The 18,663-nt window shown below is 41.0% G+C and overlaps 1 protein-coding gene across 2 annotated transcripts in view; it reads left to right on the forward strand.

Annotated features, from left to right (window-relative positions):
* Virma (vir like m6A methyltransferase associated) overlaps nt 1-18,663 on the forward strand; it is a 67,589-nt gene that overhangs the window by 22,613 nt on the left and 26,313 nt on the right. Inside the window, 8 exon segments of one of the 2 annotated variants that reach the window (NM_001107915.2) lie at nt 1,884-2,052; nt 3,379-3,501; nt 4,337-4,609; nt 7,538-8,678; nt 12,028-12,180; nt 13,725-14,213; nt 15,789-15,943; nt 17,318-17,400. In NM_001107915.2, the coding sequence (NP_001101385.1) occupies nt 1,884-2,052; nt 3,379-3,501; nt 4,337-4,609; nt 7,538-8,678; nt 12,028-12,180; nt 13,725-14,213; nt 15,789-15,943; nt 17,318-17,400 (2,586 nt within the window). 2 annotated transcript variants of the gene reach the window in all.

The raw sequence follows: 18,663 nt of genomic DNA on the forward strand, positions 1-18,663 counted from the left end.
AAACATCCATGACAGAATTAGAACTGAAAACCAGTTGTCTTTCCACCAGCCCCATAATCCTGCCCATGGCCTGCATTCAGCCTCTGACCAGGCACTGGGATGACAGCCACACTGCCATGTCCAGCAGGCTGTCCAGGCACTGGGATGACAGCCACACTGCCATGTCCAGCAGGCTGTCCAGGCACTGGGATGACAGGTACACTGCCATGTCCAGCAGGCTGGCCAGGCACTGGGATGACAAGGTACACTGCCGTGTCCAGCAGGCTGTTGTTCAGACTCACTGTCTGCTGTGACCCTTTAGGTACTGTGTGGAGCTAGTGGTTAAGTTATAAAAATGTCAACTGTTGTATTTAGTTTATAAGGAGATACTGAGGACTCATGGCATTGCTGATCTTTGATCTTCTGCAATGAAAAGTTTTTTAAAGAAAGACAAGTTTACCAGGCAGTGGGGTGTCATCCATCTTTAATCCCAGTGAGTTTGAGGTCAGCCTGGTCTACAAGGTGAGTTCTAGGACAAGCAGGGCGGTTACACAGAGAAACCCTGCCTCTAAAAACCAAAACCTAAACCAAACCAACTCTCCAACCAACCAAACAAATAAATCCCAACACTTGGGAGGCAGAGATCCAGGCAGGTCGATCTCTGAGTTCGAGGCTGACTTCAGGACAGCCAGGGATACACCCTGTCTTGAGAACCAAAACAAAGAAAAGAAAAGAAAAGAAAAACAAGTGTATTGAGTACTGCAGGGGGTGAGGCGGGTGTCAGTGGGCTAGATAGTAAGATATTGACCTGAATGTCGCTTATAGCTGAAAGCTTGCCTGTCAGAGTTACTCATTTATGGCTAGCTATTGTGAGCGTATGTCCCTGATTTTGGTGAGAGAAGTGCTCAACAGTTTATGGAGCTCTGTCATTCTGGAGACAGGACAGACGTTGGGCTGTTTCCTTTCATGACTCACCTAGTTCATTCTCAGTTTTCTTCTTTTGCTTGGGAGCTTGTTCATGCACTTTGAACAAAGTTGACATCAACTATGGACATGAAAAGACTGGAGGACCATGTAAAGTCTGCCTGTGGGTTACTAGCACCAGTATTGGTCTTTTGCATTGTCAGCAGTGCTTGTATTTATTTTTGCTTATTTTAATTAAAAAATACTTATTTTGAGCTAGGCAGTGGTGGTGCACACCTTTAATCCCAGTACTTGGGAGGCAGAGGCAGGAGGGTCTCTGTGAGTTTGAAGACAGCATTATCTACAGAGCTATTCCAGGACATCTAGGGGTACACAGTGAAACCCTGTCTTGAAAAAAAAAAAAAAACCGATGCATCTGGGTGTTTTGTCTGCATGTGTGTCTGTATACCACGCAAATGCGGTGGCATCAGTTCCCTGGAACTGGAGTTACAGACGGTTATGAGATGATGAGTCTCAGTAGACTAGAATCTGGGTTCTCTCTGAGGTCAGCCAGTGCTAGTGTGCTTAACTGATGAACCATCGCTTCACACTCTTTAAATTAAAAAAGTTATGTGTATGTGTGTCTATTGGTGTATACGTAGGTGCACCTAAAGCTTTACACAGTGCCTGTGGAGACCAGAAGGAGACACCAGACCCCCTCAGAATCCTGAGTTACTAGTAGTTGTGAGCCTCCTAACGTGGGTGTGGGAACTCAACCGAGGTCTTTGGAAGAGCTACAAACACTCTTAACTACTGAGCCAAACCTCCAGTTTGTTTGTTTTTTTTTTTTGTTGTTGTTGTTTTTGTTTTGTTTTGTTTTGGTTTGGTTTTTTTGAAGTTCTTTTAAAGACTTTAGCTGAACAATAAACTAGTTTAATATCACTTTGCTTTTGGCATATTAAAACATTAATTTGAGATCTTTTACTGTTCCTAAAAATCAGGTAAATACTGATGGTCTGGTGCTAAGAGGCTGGTACAACTGTCTGACCCTGGCAATATATGGATCGGTGGATAGAGTGCTAAGCCATGACAGAGACTCTCCTCCACCTCCTCCTCCACCTCCACCCCCTCCCCAGCCACAGCCGACACTGAAAAGGAGCCTAAAACACGGTGAGACGTCGTTGGGTTTACTTTCCCCAGTGAAACTGCTGTGTTCTGTTACAGCAGGAAGAGCTGAGCCAAAGAACTTTCCTGCTCTTTCCTCTGGCTTTGTATCAGATTTGACATAGTTGTCAGTGTCCTTGTCAGTAAGAGTTCACTTTTATTTTATTTTCTTCATTTTTCTGAAGAGTTAGCCTGCTTGCCTGCATTTTCAGGCACTGACTGGTTTAGAACTCGCAGAGATCTGCCCCCTTGAGTGCTGAGACTAAGTGTGTGTCACCACACCTGGTTCTGGACAGCATTTTAAACAGTCCCAAAGCTCTCGGGCTGGCGGCCGGCGGGCTGTCTGTCTTTCTTCCTCTTTGTTTCTCCCATCTGTCCTTTCTTTTCTTTATTATTGACCCAATCTAAAATAAAATAGGTGTATGTGTGCGTCCTCAGTCGGTGGCCCACTCTGGCCTCTAATTTACTCTCCTTTCTGCCTCATGTTCCTGTAGGCAGGCGTCACAGTGCCTACTTCCGATTAATTTTTTCTCTTAGCTTCATCTTATATGCCAAGCCCAGGTACTCTTTGATGTTACTCTTTCTTTTTAAAAACCCTTTATTTTTCGGTACTGATAAAACAATTCTCTTTTTAAACCAGATTGTGAGCTCTTTGTGAGAAACGAACATGCCTTACGTTTGTCCTTTTAACTTTATCAGAGCTGTGTGTGTGAGTGAGTGTGTGTGTGTGTGTGTGTGTGTGTGTGTGTGTGTGCGTGTGTGTGGTGCATATTTTTATGTCTTGAGTATGAGTGTATGTGTGTGTGTGTATACATGTGCATGTGTGTGTTGTGTATTTTTATGTCTGAGTATATGAGCGTGTATGTGTGTGTGTAATGTGTATACGCGTGCGTGTGTGTGTGTGTGTGTGTGTGTGTGTGTGCGTGCGTTGTGCTTGCTGGCTTTTTTTTGAGATGCTGGGGTTCAAACCAGCTTTGTCATTTTCACCCCAGTCCATACCACAGTTTATTTAACTTTTTATCCATTGAAAGACCTTTGAGTAGTTTCTAATTTTTGGCAGTTAAAATGAAATAGAACTTTTGTCTTTACTTTCTTGTCTGAGTTAAGTTTTCATGTTTCCAGGATACTGTCTTAGACTCTTATCATATTTTCATGTGTGGGCAGTTAAAAGTTCTGGATTTCTAGATTAGTCAGCAATTTTTTATTTAAGTCTCCAGGCAGGAAAAGCTTATATTACCACTCAGTTCTGAAGGTAAGTTCAGATGATAACATTTTTCATGAGTTTATTTCATCATACTTTAATAATTTGAACATGTTGTTTCCCATTTATAGCTGATGGTGAGAAAGAAGATCAGTTTAATGGAAGTCCTCCAAGACCTCAGCCCCGGGGACCAAGAACTCCTCCCGGACCTCCTCCACCCGATGACGATGAGGATGACCCTATGTCTTTGCCAGGTGTAAAATCTGTGCTGAGTTCCTCTCACCCATTAGTGATCTGTGGTGCCTCTCTCACTTTGTTTAATTTTTGGAGACAGGGTTTCTTTGTGTAGCCCTAGTTGTGCTGGAACTCTGCAGACCAAATTGGTCTCAAGATCTGCCTGCCCCAGCCTCCTGAGCTGGGATTACCACGTACACTACCATGTCCAGCTCAAGTGGTGCTTATCAATTAAAGAAAAACCTAAGGTGATCAAATCTTGATAGTTGCCTCCTCTCCCCAGGCTTCCTCATTCTGTTAGAGGTTCTTTGTGTTTTTCCTGTTGGCAGAACAACTTACTAAAAAATGTTAGTTAATTTGAAGTTATACCAACAGTGCTTACTTTAAAAATAGAATATTGATGTATTATTATATAGCAGTTAAAATAAGTAGTGTGTATTGGAAAAAAATCACTTAATAATTTAAAAACTGAAAAGAATTTCCCATATACTACAGAGCATAAAATACTATGAAGTAGTCGATTCTATTAGTTGGTAGTACATGAAATTATATAATGAATATCATGAGTGGGACTTAGTTTTGTTTTGAATCAGAGTTTCATGTAGTCTAGGTTGGCCTCCGATTTACTATGGGGCTGAGACTGGCCTTGACCTGCTCTCCCTGCTTCTGTTTCTCAAGTGCTAGGATTAGAAGCATAAGTCACCATATTAGTCTCAAGTTATTAATCTACCATTTTTAAAAAGAACATATATGAGCTAAATCACCCAACGTGTATTATGTAGCTGAAGCTCTAGTCCTGCTGCCTTATGATAGTTAAACCATTCAATAATCTGCTTTCAATCTCATCTTTTTCAGTGTCTGGTGACAAAGAAGAAGATGTTCCCCACAGAGAAGATTACTTTGAGCCCATTTCTCCTGATAGGAATTCCGTCCCGCAGGAAGGTCAGTATTCCGATGAGGGGGAGGTCGAAGAAGAACAGCAGGAAGAGGGAGAAGATGATGAAGATGATGTGGATGTAGACGAAGAAGAGGATGAAGATGAGGATGACTGCCATACAGTGGACAGTATCCCTGATGATGATGAGGAAGATGAAGAGGAGGAGGGTGAAGAAGATGAAGAAGGTGAAGGTGTGTGACTTTAGCTAGGACTTTGTGAATTTGAATACTAGACACTAAGTGCGTGCTGCTCTGAGCCTCACAGATGTTCATAGTAGCAGTAAGTGGGTTAGAGCTCTAAGGGTCATGTAGATTGGCTTCAGTCCCTGATAGCAAGTGAGGTTTCTGTCTCCAGTCTGTATTCCCCATCACCTAACTTCTTTTTGTGACCGTGTCACCTCCTCTTTCTAACTAACTAGCCCAAGTGCCTGTCTCTCTCATTTCCTGGGGAAAGGTTTTATTTGGTTTCTGCATGAGTAGTTACTTTTGGAACCATCAGTGTTTGTCAGGGGAGCAGGATCTAAAAATAGGCTGCTTTTAGAGTATGCATTGATTTATCATAAGCTAGACCAACGTATAAAGTAGACACTGCAGAAATACGTTAACAAATACTGTGATATTTTCAGAAATTTGTCTGGGTAGCTCAATTTAAGTACATGTGGCTGAGTGGTACGATTCTTTGATTAGGTTTTAGTTTTCCTTTTAAAAAATTGATCAATTTTTGTTAATTGACCAAGAAAAAAAGTTAATTGACCAGTTAACTCTAATATCTTTTAAAAGTTCTTAATTTGCAAGAAATGACATATGATACTGAACATTTATACAGAGTGACGATTTACCTTAGCTTTAAGACATTTATGAGTTAGATCACTGCAATCATTTATGAGTTAGATCACTGCAATCATTTATGAGTTAGATCACTGCAATCATTTGTGAGCTCACAGATGCTCTATAATTCTAAAACAACCCCCACCCTCAGTATTTTATCAGGCGAACACATTAAATTCCAAGTGCTCCGTTTTTAGCTCCCTCCGTTCCCAGATTGCCGAGTAACCATGTGTGGATGTGTGTGTGTGACTCGCAGATAGTCGCATTTCATCCAGTAGTTTTCTTAGGAGGACAGCTTGTCAGAGACGGCAAGAATGAACAGGGGACTTGACTTGCAGTGAATCCGGGCTATTAGAGAGTCAAATTCCCGAGAGTCATCTTTGTATGAGTGTGTTACTAAGGGTTGAGCACAAAGAATGTTAAGAGAGGCGAGAGGACTGGAGTAATTTTCTAGAAACATTTTTTTGGGGGAGAGACTGTTTTTTTAAAAAACTAATAATTAATTTACTTTACAATATCCCCCCCCCAGTACCCCCTCATGCACGTCTCCCCCGTTCCAGGTGAGAGTATTCCTATTCTCAGAAGAGAAGGGGAAGCTCCTCCTGGATGTCACTCCCCCACTGACACCCCCCTTGCACGTCAAGGTGATGCAGAACTAAGTGTATCCTCTCCTCTGAGGTTTGACAAGGCTGTCCATTTAGGGGTTCACGATCCACAGCCAGGCAGGCTACAGGCTTAGTGACAGCCCCTGCGTTAGTTGTTAGGACACCCGCATGAAGATCCATCTGCTCATATGCTACGTATGTGCAGGGGCCTAGTCCAGCCTGTTCTTGCTCTTTGTTGGTGAGTCAGTCTCTGGAAGCCGCCAGGGGTCCAGGTTAGTTGATTCTGTTGGTCTTACTGTGGAGTCCTGTCCTCAAGTCCCTCAATCCTTCTCCCAACTCCCTTCTCCAGAGCTTCACCTAATGTTTAGGTACGAGTCTTTTTCCATTGACTCCTGGGTGCAGCCTCTCAGAGGACAGTTGTGCTAGGCTCCTGTCTGCAAACATAACAGTATCATTAATAGTGTCAGGGATTGGTGCTTGCCTGTGAGATGGATCTCAGTTCAGGGCAGTCATTGGTTGGCCATTCCCTCATTCTCTGCTCAAACTTTATATCTCTGCACATCTTGTAGGCAGGACACATTTTGGGTCAAAGGTTTTGTGTGTAGGTTGCTGTCCTTTTCTTTTTGGGCTATCTTTAGACATGTTTACTTTTTTTATAAGTAGGCAGTCATATTGTTATGACCTGTTTTAGCTAGGCTGTCTGTCTAAGATCCACCTGTCTCTCTGCTCCCATTACCCTCGGTGGGGTTCTAGATGCATTTCACTGCACCCTAACATTTACTGGGTTCCGGATACCCAGATTCTGGTGCTCATTCTTACATGTCCTCCACTGAACCATCTCCCCATCCTCTACTCCAGTTTTTTTTTTTTTTTTTTTTTTTTTTATGTGTGCTGGGTTATTAGAACCCAGAGTTTATTCTTGAGTGCTAGACACTTTACCACCTGAGCCATCTCTGTAGTCTCCCTCCTTCCCTGTTTTGAGACAGTATATGCAGAAGCAGATGACTGCCTCATGCTAGTTGTCCTCTGAGCTCACACATGTGCCATGACACACGTCCCCAACCCCATAAATAAATGAATAAATAAAAAAGTGTACTTTAAAAAATCCCTGAAGAGTCCAGTGAGATGACTCAGTGAATAAGAGCATGAACTACTTCTTTCAAGGACCTAAGTTCGGTTCCCAGAATCCCCACTGGGCAGCTCAGAATTGCCTGTAACTCCAGCCCATGGACATCTGATACCTCTGGCCTCCCTGGGCACTCATGTGCACATATTCATGCACAGATACCTGCAAACCAAAAATAATGAAAAGTTAAATGAATCAGAAGGTTAAGCTTAATTTCTTCCCTCCTGAGAGAATTGTTTTTGTTATTTTGAATTCCTAATTTTATTCCAACAGGAAAAGGTGTCATCACAGTATTAATTATAAAGCTCAATGTGCATAATGGAGACATTTGTCAGTAAGCTTATTCATAATTATAATTATCTTATTACAGAGTGTAAGTTTTGTCAGTTCTTGTTATGAGGGGAAGCAAAACTTGATTTTTTTTTTTTTTTTTTTTAAGGAAATCAGTCGTTCAAAGTTTCAAATGCTTGGTTTACCATGAAACCAGGGTATTAATCAGCCAGTGTTCATGCAGTCATAAGAGTGATGTAGTGTTCAAATATTGTTTAAACTTATTTTCAGGGGACGATGGCTACGAGCAGATCTCCAGTGATGAAGATGGGATTGCTGACTTGGAACGTGAAACTTTCAAGTATCCAAACTTCGATGTTGAATACACTCCGGAAGACCTGGCGTCTGTTCCTCCTATGACATACGACCCCTATGACAGGGAGCTGGTACCACTCTTGTATTTCAGCTGCCCATACAAAACTACTTTTGAAATTGAAATCAATAGAATGAAGGATCAGGGTCCAGATAAAGAGAATTCAGGGGCAATAGAAGCTTCGTTGAAGTTAACTGAGCTGCTAGATCTGTATCACGAAGACAGGGGCGCAAAGTGGGTGACAGCTCTAGAAGAAGTCCCAAGTTTAATTATAAAAGGATTAAGCTATTTGCAGTTGAAGAACACAAAACAAGACTCCCTTGGCCAGTTGGTAGACTGGACAATGCAAGCTTTAAATTTACAAGTAGCCTTTCGCCAGCCCATAGCCTTAAATGTCAGACAGCTCAAAGCTGGGACCAAGCTAGTGACCTCATTAGCAGAATGTGGGGCTCCAGGAGTCACAGAATTGCTACAAGCAGGAGTGATCAGTATATTGTTTGATCTCCTATTTGCTGATCATGTCTCATCGTCCCTTAAGTTAAATGCTTTTAAAGCTTTGGACAGTGTCATTAGCATGACCGAAGGAATGGAGGCCTTTTTAAGAAGCACCCAAAGTGAGAAAAGTGGCTATCAAAAACTGCTGGAGCTCATACTTCTAGATCAGACGGTGAGGGTTGTCACTGCTGGCTCAGCTATTCTTCAAAAATGCCATTTCTATGAAGTCTTGTCAGAGATTAAAAGACTCGGTGACCATATAGCAGAGAAGACTTCATCTGTTCCCAACCCCAGCGAGCCTGATCACGACACAGATGCTGTACTGGAGAGAGCAAACCCAGATTATGAGAATGAAGTAGAAGCTTCTATGGACATGGATCTATTGGAATCCTCAAATATAAGCGAAGGCGAAATAGAAAAGCTTATTAATCTTTTAGAGGAGGTTTTTCATCTAATGGAAACTGCACCTCACACAATGATCCAACCTCCTGTTAAGTCTTTCCCAACAATAGCACGGATTACTGGACCTCCAGAGAGGGATGACCCATATCCTGTTCTCTTTAGGTAAGACACACTTGGTTTGGGAAAGACATTTCACAGATCAGTGGAGGGATCTTCTGTTCTTCTGTTGTTACTTTGATTTTTTCTGTTCATATGCAATACATAATTATGTAAGGATAGTTATATTTCAGATTAGGTATTTAGTAGTAAACTCAGAAATACATTACTATTTGAGTAAGCCTTCATCGTGTTGGTATTTAAAGCTGAGTTAGGAACATAGGTGCTAGTAAGTAATAACCGTGCTAGTTTAACTTGTCTGTAAGTAAAATGAATGTAAAGCAGCCGACCTCCTGGGACATGGTAGAAAGACTGGCATGGTAAGGAGAGGCTCTGTATAAGACCCTGGTTCCTGACCACTCCTGTCCATCATAGTTAGGATGGTGGTTCTGTGGTCTTGATCGTGTGTCTTCAGTGTCACCACTGGCTTCTGTCATCAATCCTTCTAGTTATGGGAGAGTAGAATTTTGTCATTGTTAGTATCTCATTCAGTGATGCAACCACATTAGGTTTTTACTAATCCACAAGAGATTTTACATTTGTTTTAACTTTTGAAATATTTAACTTTTGAAACATCTGGCATTTTGCTTATAACTTTTGAACTAACAACAAATGAAAAGGCAGGCCTTTTATTATTTCTATGATGTTTTTTCTTCCTTTCTTTGTGATGAAGTGCATTGGTAATCAATGGGGTACTTGTGTGCTAGAATCTGTACTTGGCCATTTCTGGTTTTAGCTGAAGTTTTGCAGTCCTATTTCACTTTCCTAAAACAAATCCAGAGTCTTGTGAGGTTCTAGTTTGAGAGCTTCTCTTGGCAAGCAGAAGAAGTTCTCGAGGAGAGAAGATGGAGAGGAAAAAGGCGAATAAAGGGAAGTGTTAGAGACTTGTGTGGACATATGGAGCTCATTCCGCTGAGGGTGCTCTGAGGAACTGGCTAACGCGTGTTCCCCTCCCACTTCACAGAGAGACTCCGGCGGGCCCCGTTCACCAGCTCTTTCCCTCTTAGACTGGCCACGAGAGACCCGACTGCTCTGCACTTCTGGGCTTCTCTTCCTGTGGTCTAGCCTTTGAAGGAAACCAAGCAAACATGTTAGGCCAGACCCTGCCAGTCCTCACAGACTGGTGACTAGGAAGAGCGGAACACTGAGGAGATTGAATGTTAGCCCAGAGCAGAGTGCTTAGAGTGCAGGCAGCCAGATAAAATGGCAGGAGAGAATGGCGGGCGGCATGCTCATCAACAAAGCAAAGCCAGCGAAGAAGGATGAAGACGCACATGAGACTGAGAACATGAGGATGTGAGTGAAGTCATGCATGTGCTTTGAAGTGCACATCAGATGGTGGATGGAACGCCAGCTTCTCGTCTTGTTTGCTTTAACCTGTACAAGGGAATGAGGTGCGAATGATGAAGAGGAGGATGGGAAAGCAGTGTGGGCTGCTCTTCCAGCCCACCTGGCTTCAAAGGCCAGTAGCAAATGAGGCTGCAAGCCCGGGGATGTAGGTGTTTGGCTGACAGAAGCTGAGTTCCATCCTTAGCCTGTAATTCCAGCGCTCGGAGGTGGAGGCAGGAGGATCACAAGTCTTACATCATCCTTGACTGGATAGTGTTTGAGGCCAGTGTGGGCTATGTGAGGACCTTTTAAAATACAAAATGAGGAAGTAAGGCAACATTTAGATAGACACGTTGTAGACAGAAAGGAAACTCTTTATTTCATTTTTCTGGAATGGAAAAGCATGTTTGTAAACTGGGAAGAATGTCAGATTTTAAAACTCAGTAAAGAGGGAGAAGTGGGAGGAAGAGCTCGATTGCTGGGACAGGGTTTGAGACATGCCGGTCTGGCAGTCTGTGCCTTTAATCTCAGCACTTGGGAGGTAGATGCAGTTGGATCTCTGTGACTTAACGGGTAGTTTGGTCTACATAGCAAGTTCTAGGCCAGCCAGGGCTGTTTGGTGAGGCCCTGTCATAAAAAATAGTCCAGTTTAAAAAGGGAGACTTTGGCTTTGGCAGGAGAATAGAAATCATGTGAATACGCAAATACTTTTGTAATCTTGGCAATTTGTTATTGGCAACTTTATTTTTAATAAAGTGGGAGGTATAAAGTCGTGTCCTAATGGTGGCAGAAGGTATTGCGGTAAGGAAAGAACGAGCTGCTTTCAAACAGTTACTGAGGAGACAGTAATATTGCCTGCTCTTTAAATGCTATCCCTCCCCATTCCGTCTGCTGAGGAAGAGGTAGATAGAGCAGAGGGAGTAAAGGACTTGGATACTATGCTGGGGACTTTGAGCTATATTTTCAGAATTAGGAAGATAGCATTTTAGAGTAGTAGATATACTTAAAATAGTGTTGTAAAATTTTATACTGCAAGATTATTATGAAAGAAAAGTTACTGAAATTAGTCAGTAAATAGGCAAGTCTGAAGATTCTAGGTACTGGTTAAATATTGGCTTATTATAGTGGTCTGTCCCAGGAAGGGAGCACATACCGTGCAGCTCTGGAGAATCTGTGAAGGGTCATCCCTAGCATCGAGACTGCAGAGAAGAGATTGTGGGAAGAATAAGCACTCGGAGCACTCTAGTCAAGGCAAGAACTGAAACTGTGGTTTTATTGATGTTCCCATCAATAAATTTGGAGTCAGAGAATCTTAGAAAAAGAATCATTGTGTTTTGGGAAGGATTACTTTGAAGTAATAGAAAAATTCTAACAATATATTTGAGGATCCACAAAGTCAGCCCTAGTATTTTCTAGCAGGACACATAGGACTCGGCGTGCAGCTGTACTGAACAAGTGCCCAAGGCACTGTTCACAAAGGTACCTTAGACACTGCAGCTTTAATAAAAAGTAAATAAAAAAAATAGATGCTGTTTTGGTGCATTTCTTTGCAAAGTAGAAATCATATATCAAACTAGTTGGCATTCAGGAATCAATTCACTATTGTAGTGTTTCAGAATTTTCTACTTCCAGAAAGGAAACAGATATTTACATAAATTATAAATAACTTAGACATGATGAGCCATCCTTGACTTTTGGGAAATGAGAACTCCGAAATCTTGTTTGCAGATATTAGCCAAGAGCCTACCTTGTAAGTGTGTCTTTGTAGAGATAGCTTGCTGTGGTAACTACTTTGTAGACAGTCTGTAAGGAAGTTAAGGATGTACTGGGGGTAATTGTGTCATTTTGAATTACCTTTGGGTTTGTAGAAAGCTATTACTGAGGGTGTTTATTATGAGTACCATGATATTCATGAAAATGATAAGAATATTCTGGAAGCCTCAGTTTAAGCAGTGAAAGGATTAAATAACTCATTTTAGGGCCTGGAGTAATGGCTCATTACTTAATAGTACTTGTCCTCTTTTAGAGGGCCTGGGTTTGGTTTTGAACACTCAAATAGTGGCTTACAACCATCAGCTACGCCAGTTCCAGACGGTCCAATGGCCTCTTCTGGCCTATGTGGGCACTGTACACACATGGTACACAGGCATACATGCAAGCAGAACACCCACAACATAAGGTAAAAATTATTCTTAAATATTTAAAGTCAGTTGTAGTTTTTGATAAATATAAATTCTGACCTGAAACCATTTAGTGACTACATGTGTGAAAATCAGACTTTCAAATTTAAGAAAGTAAAAAACTTTCTTACCTCAAAGTTAGCAAATGTGCATTGAGCCAAACTTTGTTAAAGTCCTTCCCATTTCAAAATTTTTGGGAAAATTTTTTTCCTTGAAACTCTAGATATCATTTCTAAAAACCTGCTTTAGAAGAGCTTAGCTAGGCATGGTGGCATATTATAATCCCAGGGTCATAAAGTAGAGGCAGGAGGATTGCCACGTTTGAGACTGACCTTGCCTACATAGTACCAGGCCAGCCTGGGTTTATAGTGCTTTACCCTGGTTTAAAAACAAACAATAGTAAAAGTTGTGAGTAACCTTTAGGTCTGTTTTATAGCAGTGGGTACTTTTTAACTGCTCTCCTCCTAAACTTACGTATACCAGGGGCTGGAGAACTGACCCAGAATTTACTAGCATACACCGCCGTTGCAGTGAATCCCAGTACCCACATTTATCACGTGGATCACAGAGGCCAGTAACTCCATCTCACAGGGGACCCAATGGCTCTGACCCCTTCAGGTCAACTCATATATGGACACTCATATGTATATACTTAGAGAGACATACATACATACACATAATTAATAAAAAGAAATCTTTTAAAAGTATTTTATATACTAAGATATACAGTTCACTAGTAGGTGGCTCAGTAAATAAAGGCATTTGCCACCAATCCTGGCAACCTCAGTTTGATCCCCAGAACCCATACAATGGAAGGAGAGAACCAACTCTCTTGGGTGGTTCTCTGACGACAACACACACACACACACGCATATTTAAAAGAGAAATAGTTCTGAAACTCTGAAGCCAGAGCCTGGCAACTCACTCCAGTCGTCCCATCACTTGGTTGGGCTGAGACAGAGAATTCCCATGAATTAGAAGTTAGCCTGGGCTACATAGTGAATTTTAGGCCAACCTGAGATGCTGACTCACAATATAAAAGAGTAGTTCTTAGATTTGGTAGAGAGGGGAAAAATACAAAAATAAATTCTATATTTAGTAGTAACTACTTACATGCTGCAGTTTATAATTTGTAACTTTTTCTGGCAATACTAACTCATATCAGACAGTAAGTCTAAGTCCTTACATTCCCTGGACACACCAGTTCACACAGACTGGCACTCTATAAGTACAGTGAGACCATAGAGGAAAAGGAGTATTGGTAGGCGGCGTAGAAATGAGAGTCAGAATTAGTCATCGTTAAGTCAAAGCAAGAACTTGTCTGCAGTCATTGCTTGAGGGTCTGTTGAGTATTCAGAACTTCTGCTTTCATAGGACACCACAGAAGAGAGTTGGTACTCACATTGTAATAATTATTTCCATTTCTGGGGAAAACCGTTTCTGTAATTAAAGCTAGTCAGGTGTTTACTTTGTAGAGTCCTGTGGTTTGAGGACAGGAAGAGTGCTTTATAGCTCCCTGACACGTGTCACTTGACCTCCGCAGGTATCTTCACAGCCATCACTTCCTGGAGTTGGTCACCTTGCTTCTGTCGATTCCAATAACAAGTGCCCATCCCGGAGTGCTGCAAGCCACCAAGGACGTTTTAAAGTTTCTCGCACAGTCACAAAAGGGCCTTCTCTTTTTTATGTCAGAATATGAAGCAACAAACTTGTTGATCCGAGCTCTGTGCCACCTTTACGATCAAGACGAAGAGGAGGGCCTTCAGTCTGACGGGGTTGACGATGCCTTTGCCTTGTGGCTGCAGGACTCAACTCAGACTCTCCAGTGCGTCACAGAACTGTTCAGCCATTTTCAGCGTTGTACAGCCAGTGAGGAAACTGACCATTCGGATCTCCTGGGCACCCTCCACAATCTTTATTTGATTACTTTTAATCCTGTTGGAAGATCAGCTGTTGGCCATGTTTTCAGCCTTGACAAAAACCTTCAGAGTCTCATTACTCTAATGGAGTACTATTCCAAAGAAGCCCTAGGGTAATTTTCTACTTATTTTTTAAAATCTCAATTATGTTAGGAATCTAGGTCACTCGTAGTCTAGTTTCTTTACAAAAGAAGTCTCTTTGGCATGGATTTATGTAATGTATGGATGTATGTATGTGTATCTTAAGTTGTACTTATCTATCTATATACACATATATATCTATATATCTTTTGTCATAACTTGCTAGTTAAGAGTTAGAATAACAGGAATCTCTGCGTTGTGCCTGGTAAGCCATGCCGTGAACTTTTTCCAGCCGGTTTCAGTTCCTCCCGGTATTGAGAAAGGTTACAGGCACAGTATCCCTGTGTAGAGAAGGAATCCTAAAGCCCAGAGGTACGTACTTTAAGCGTACCACCACACTCTCTTACTGTCTGTTGTAAACCATTCACAGTGCTCTGATTTTGGATTGCTTGGTTGGGTGGGGAATTGAAGGGGATGGTGACATGGAAGAGCTGCTTAATAGGGCCGAGGATTTCAGCGTGTGAGAAGGGAGACCTGCTCTCTTCCTCGCTCATATCCTGGAAAACCAGACAAGATAGGCACATTCAGGGTGGCATCGCCATAGTATCATGCACAATAGTAACGTACAGGTAACCTGTCCTGGCCATTATGAAAGGTGACTGTAGTGGCTTCTGCCTAGCTGCAGTGTCTTGATGATTCTGTGGCAGAAGACTGAGTGAGGGCAGCAGATGATCACATTTGCTTCTCATTCTCAAGGGTAGATGAGGTTTTAAAGGAAGTCAATGGAGCATGTGTCCTAATACTCATGGTTAATGCAATGTTTGTGAATATTTCATTGTTCATTTGTTCTTGTTAATTTTACTTCCCACTGTAATGTTTATGAGTTTGTCTTTATATCCAGTTGTCTCTCCTTACCTATCAAAAATACTTAGATTGCTTGAGCACTGTGAGTGTACCTGTAAATTTGAGGGCAGCTAGGTCTCAAGGAGAAAAATCTCAAGGAGAAAAACTAGATATGGCAGAAGTACATCCGAGCCTAACATGGTAGTGCATGCCTGTAATCCCAGGACCTGGAAGGCTGAGGCAGGAGGACTGTGAATTTGAAGTCATCCTAAATCCTCTGGTACATAGTGAGTTTCAGGCTAGTATGGATGGTAAAGTGAGACTGTCTGTTGGCACTGAGCACCTACGAGCTTTTTTCTTGCCTTTATTGTGTAAACAATGCAACATCTATAGGGTGTAGTATTTGCATCCTATTAAATATCCCAGCAGTGTGGAAGGGACTGAAAGTAGATGGGAAGATGTGCATGTGTCATGTGATACTCTGCTACTTATGTAAGGCACTGGTGGTTCCGCAGCCTCGGTATCTATAGGGTCCTGGAACCAGTCCATAGATGCCGACGGATGGCTGTTACTGACACTCTTTTCAGGAGAATCGAAAGTGAAGTGTAAAATCTCAGTCTTCATTTTCAAGAAGTTAGGTGATGTTGATAATATTGGATTATAAATTTCATCGATCTCTTTAAAACAGCATACAAAAAATGTTTAAAATTATTCCTGAAAAATTACTTTCATACCCCACATTTAAAAACCTTATTTTATTTCAGTGATTCCAAGTCTAAGAAGTCAGTAGCTTATAATTATGCATGCATACTTATTCTGGTGGTGGTTCAGTCTTCCAGTGATGTCCAGATGCTGGAGCAGCATGCAGCATCTCTCTTGAAGCTTTGCAAAGCAGATGAAAATAATGCTAAACTGCAAGGTATGGTATCTGGAGTTATTTTTTAACATTTGTGATACATGAAGAGAAAAGGCTGAATTCTTACGACTGTTGCTTTATCATATTTGTGTGTATGTTCATCTGTGTGCGTGTGGTTTGCATGACATAGGTCTTAAGGATAGTAGACATCAGATGTTTTTCTTGACTGCTGTCACTGGACCTGAAGTTTGCCATTTTTAGCTAGATTGCTTTGCTAGCAAGCTTCTGAGCACAACTGTCTGCTACACCAGGGCTGGTGTTATAGGTGTGTGACGTCTGTTTGCACCATGCCTAGCTTTTGCATGAGTGTCAGAGATCTGAACTGAGATCTTCCTGCTTTTTTCGCACAGCAGGCACCTTGTCCACTGAGCCATCTTTCCAACCCATTTTTATTTTCTTGAGTTGCCTTTTAGGAAAAGAGTTTATAAAACTTAAGGTTTCACAAAGTAATTTAGAATATAAATGGAAAGGTTTGAAAGTGCCTGCCTTGTCCTGGAAAGTCCTGAAAAATAGCAGTCTTGCTAATCAAAGTAGATAGGCAGTGAACATGGACAGGAGAACCTGCAAGTAGGTTTTGGTTTGCTTTTGTTTTTGAGTGTTTTGCCACACTTAGATCTTTGCACTATTCTGAATTAACTTAAAAGTCTGCCAATTAGCTCATTGTTCTACTTTAAAAAGTAGTTCATTTTAAAATGACAAGTTGAGAAATTGGCAAAATCAGGCTAGATACAGCTCAATGTTAGGTACTTCTCTAGCATGCATGACAACCCAGGTTTTGCATAACTCAGAATCTTACATGCACACAGAAACAAAAGTAAAATTTCTTGTTAAAGGAAGAAAGGCTACTCCATAAAATATCTCTTCATAGCTTGATTCTTTGATATATAAATTTTTTGGTGGAGTGTTACAGGCAGCTGTAAAGATAGGTAAATAAATGTATTAGTTTATAATCATATTTATAAATCTTGTTTGAGTGTTTTCATTGACTATTGCAATAAATTCACTTTAATTAGGCAGATTGGATAAGCATTTAAACATTTAAAGAAAATTTTTTATTTGAATCAACATAGTAAGACTCCATTTTCATTTTAAAGTACATGTAAAAATAATTTTATACATAAAATGGACATGGTGGCACACCCTGGTAGTCCTACCAGTTATGGGGTTGTGACAGGAAGACCATGAGTTTGAGGCCAATTTGGGGTATAGCATGAGGCCTATCTTAAAAAAAAAAAAAAAAAAGAAGTAGATACCAGAGATTATCTTTTTGTAAAATCCAGATGATTGAAATGATTGTAGTTATGTTTTCTTTGGAGGAAAAAGTATTGTTATAAATACTACCATTTAAAAATATAGATTATTCTTTTTGTTTTTAAGAACTTGGCAAGTGGCTTGAACCTCTGAAAAACCTCAGATTTGAAATTAACTGCATCCCAAATCTAATTGAATATGTTAAACAGGTAAGTAAAAGTTAAAAGAGCTTTGATTGTCCTGAAACTGTGATGACACGTGGCTGCGACACTGAAGTTACCTCTAGACAGTGCAGGGGTCACGGCTGTGACACTGCAGTTAACTCTAGACAGTGCAGGGGTCACGGCCGTGACACTGAAGTTACCCTCTAGACAGTGCAGGGGTCACGGCTGTGACACTGCAGTTAACTCTAGACAGTGCGGGGGTCACGGCTGTGACACTGCAGTTACCTCTAGACAGTGCAGGGGTCACGGCCGTGACACTGAAGTTACCCTCTAGACAGTGCAGGGGTCACGGCTGTGACACTGCAGTTAACTCTAGACAGTGCGGGGGTCACGGCTGTGACACTGAAGTTACCCTCTAGACAGTGCGGGGATCATTGCCTTGATTGATCTGGGTAACTTTGTTGTGTAATATTTGATGAATGGATGTAGGTAATCATGTACATGAACACACATCTATGTGATGCTCTGTTTAAATTACCTGCTACTTCGTGTTTGGAGGTCAGAGTTCAGCTCCTAGGAGTTGGCTCTCTTTTCTACCATGTGGAGTCTAGGGATGGCACTCCAAGTCTTCAAGCTTTTTGGAAAGCACTTTTCCCGCTGAGTTGTCTCCTAGGTCCTACAAAAATCTTTAAAGTTAAATGCTAGTAGTATTCTAATTCCAATTAATGAAATAGTTTAACTCAGAACATGAAGGTGAAAATTGCTGTGGATAACTCTAGGTAATTCCAGTGTAGACCAGTTCTCTCTGTTGTTAATTTTGGATAGTGATAACTGTAGTTGAAATTAAAAGATGAAATCTGTAATTTGTAATAGTAATATTCAAAAACTCATATATATTCCATAATGAAAAAGATCAATTCATCCATCATTAATCTTGAAAGTTGCTTTCCCTCCCTTTTTTTTTCTTACTTGATTCAGTATATAGAAAAGGTAGATGGGCTGAAGGCACACATGTGAACACATTAAACTACACCAGTATAGACTGAATTATATCCTAATCCTATGTTAGCGGATGAGCACTGTGGGTTTTTTGTAAGTAAGAGAGGAAGTTACCTTGGCTTTGCAGCTATAGTATATTATTAAAGATATATATATATATATGTATATATATATATAATATCTCTATATCTCTATATCTCTATCTCTATCTATCTATCTATCTATCTATCTATCTATATATATATATATATATATTGACCAATTCATTGTTTTTTTGAAGTCAAAGAAAAGTATTGTTTAGGGCTATCT

The sequence above is a fragment of the Rattus norvegicus genome, chromosome 5 (genome assembly GCF_021556685.1).
Source record: "Rattus norvegicus strain SHRSP/BbbUtx chromosome 5, alternate assembly SHRSP_T2T, whole genome shotgun sequence".
NCBI classification, from domain to species: Eukaryota; Metazoa; Chordata; class Mammalia; order Rodentia; family Muridae; genus Rattus; species Rattus norvegicus.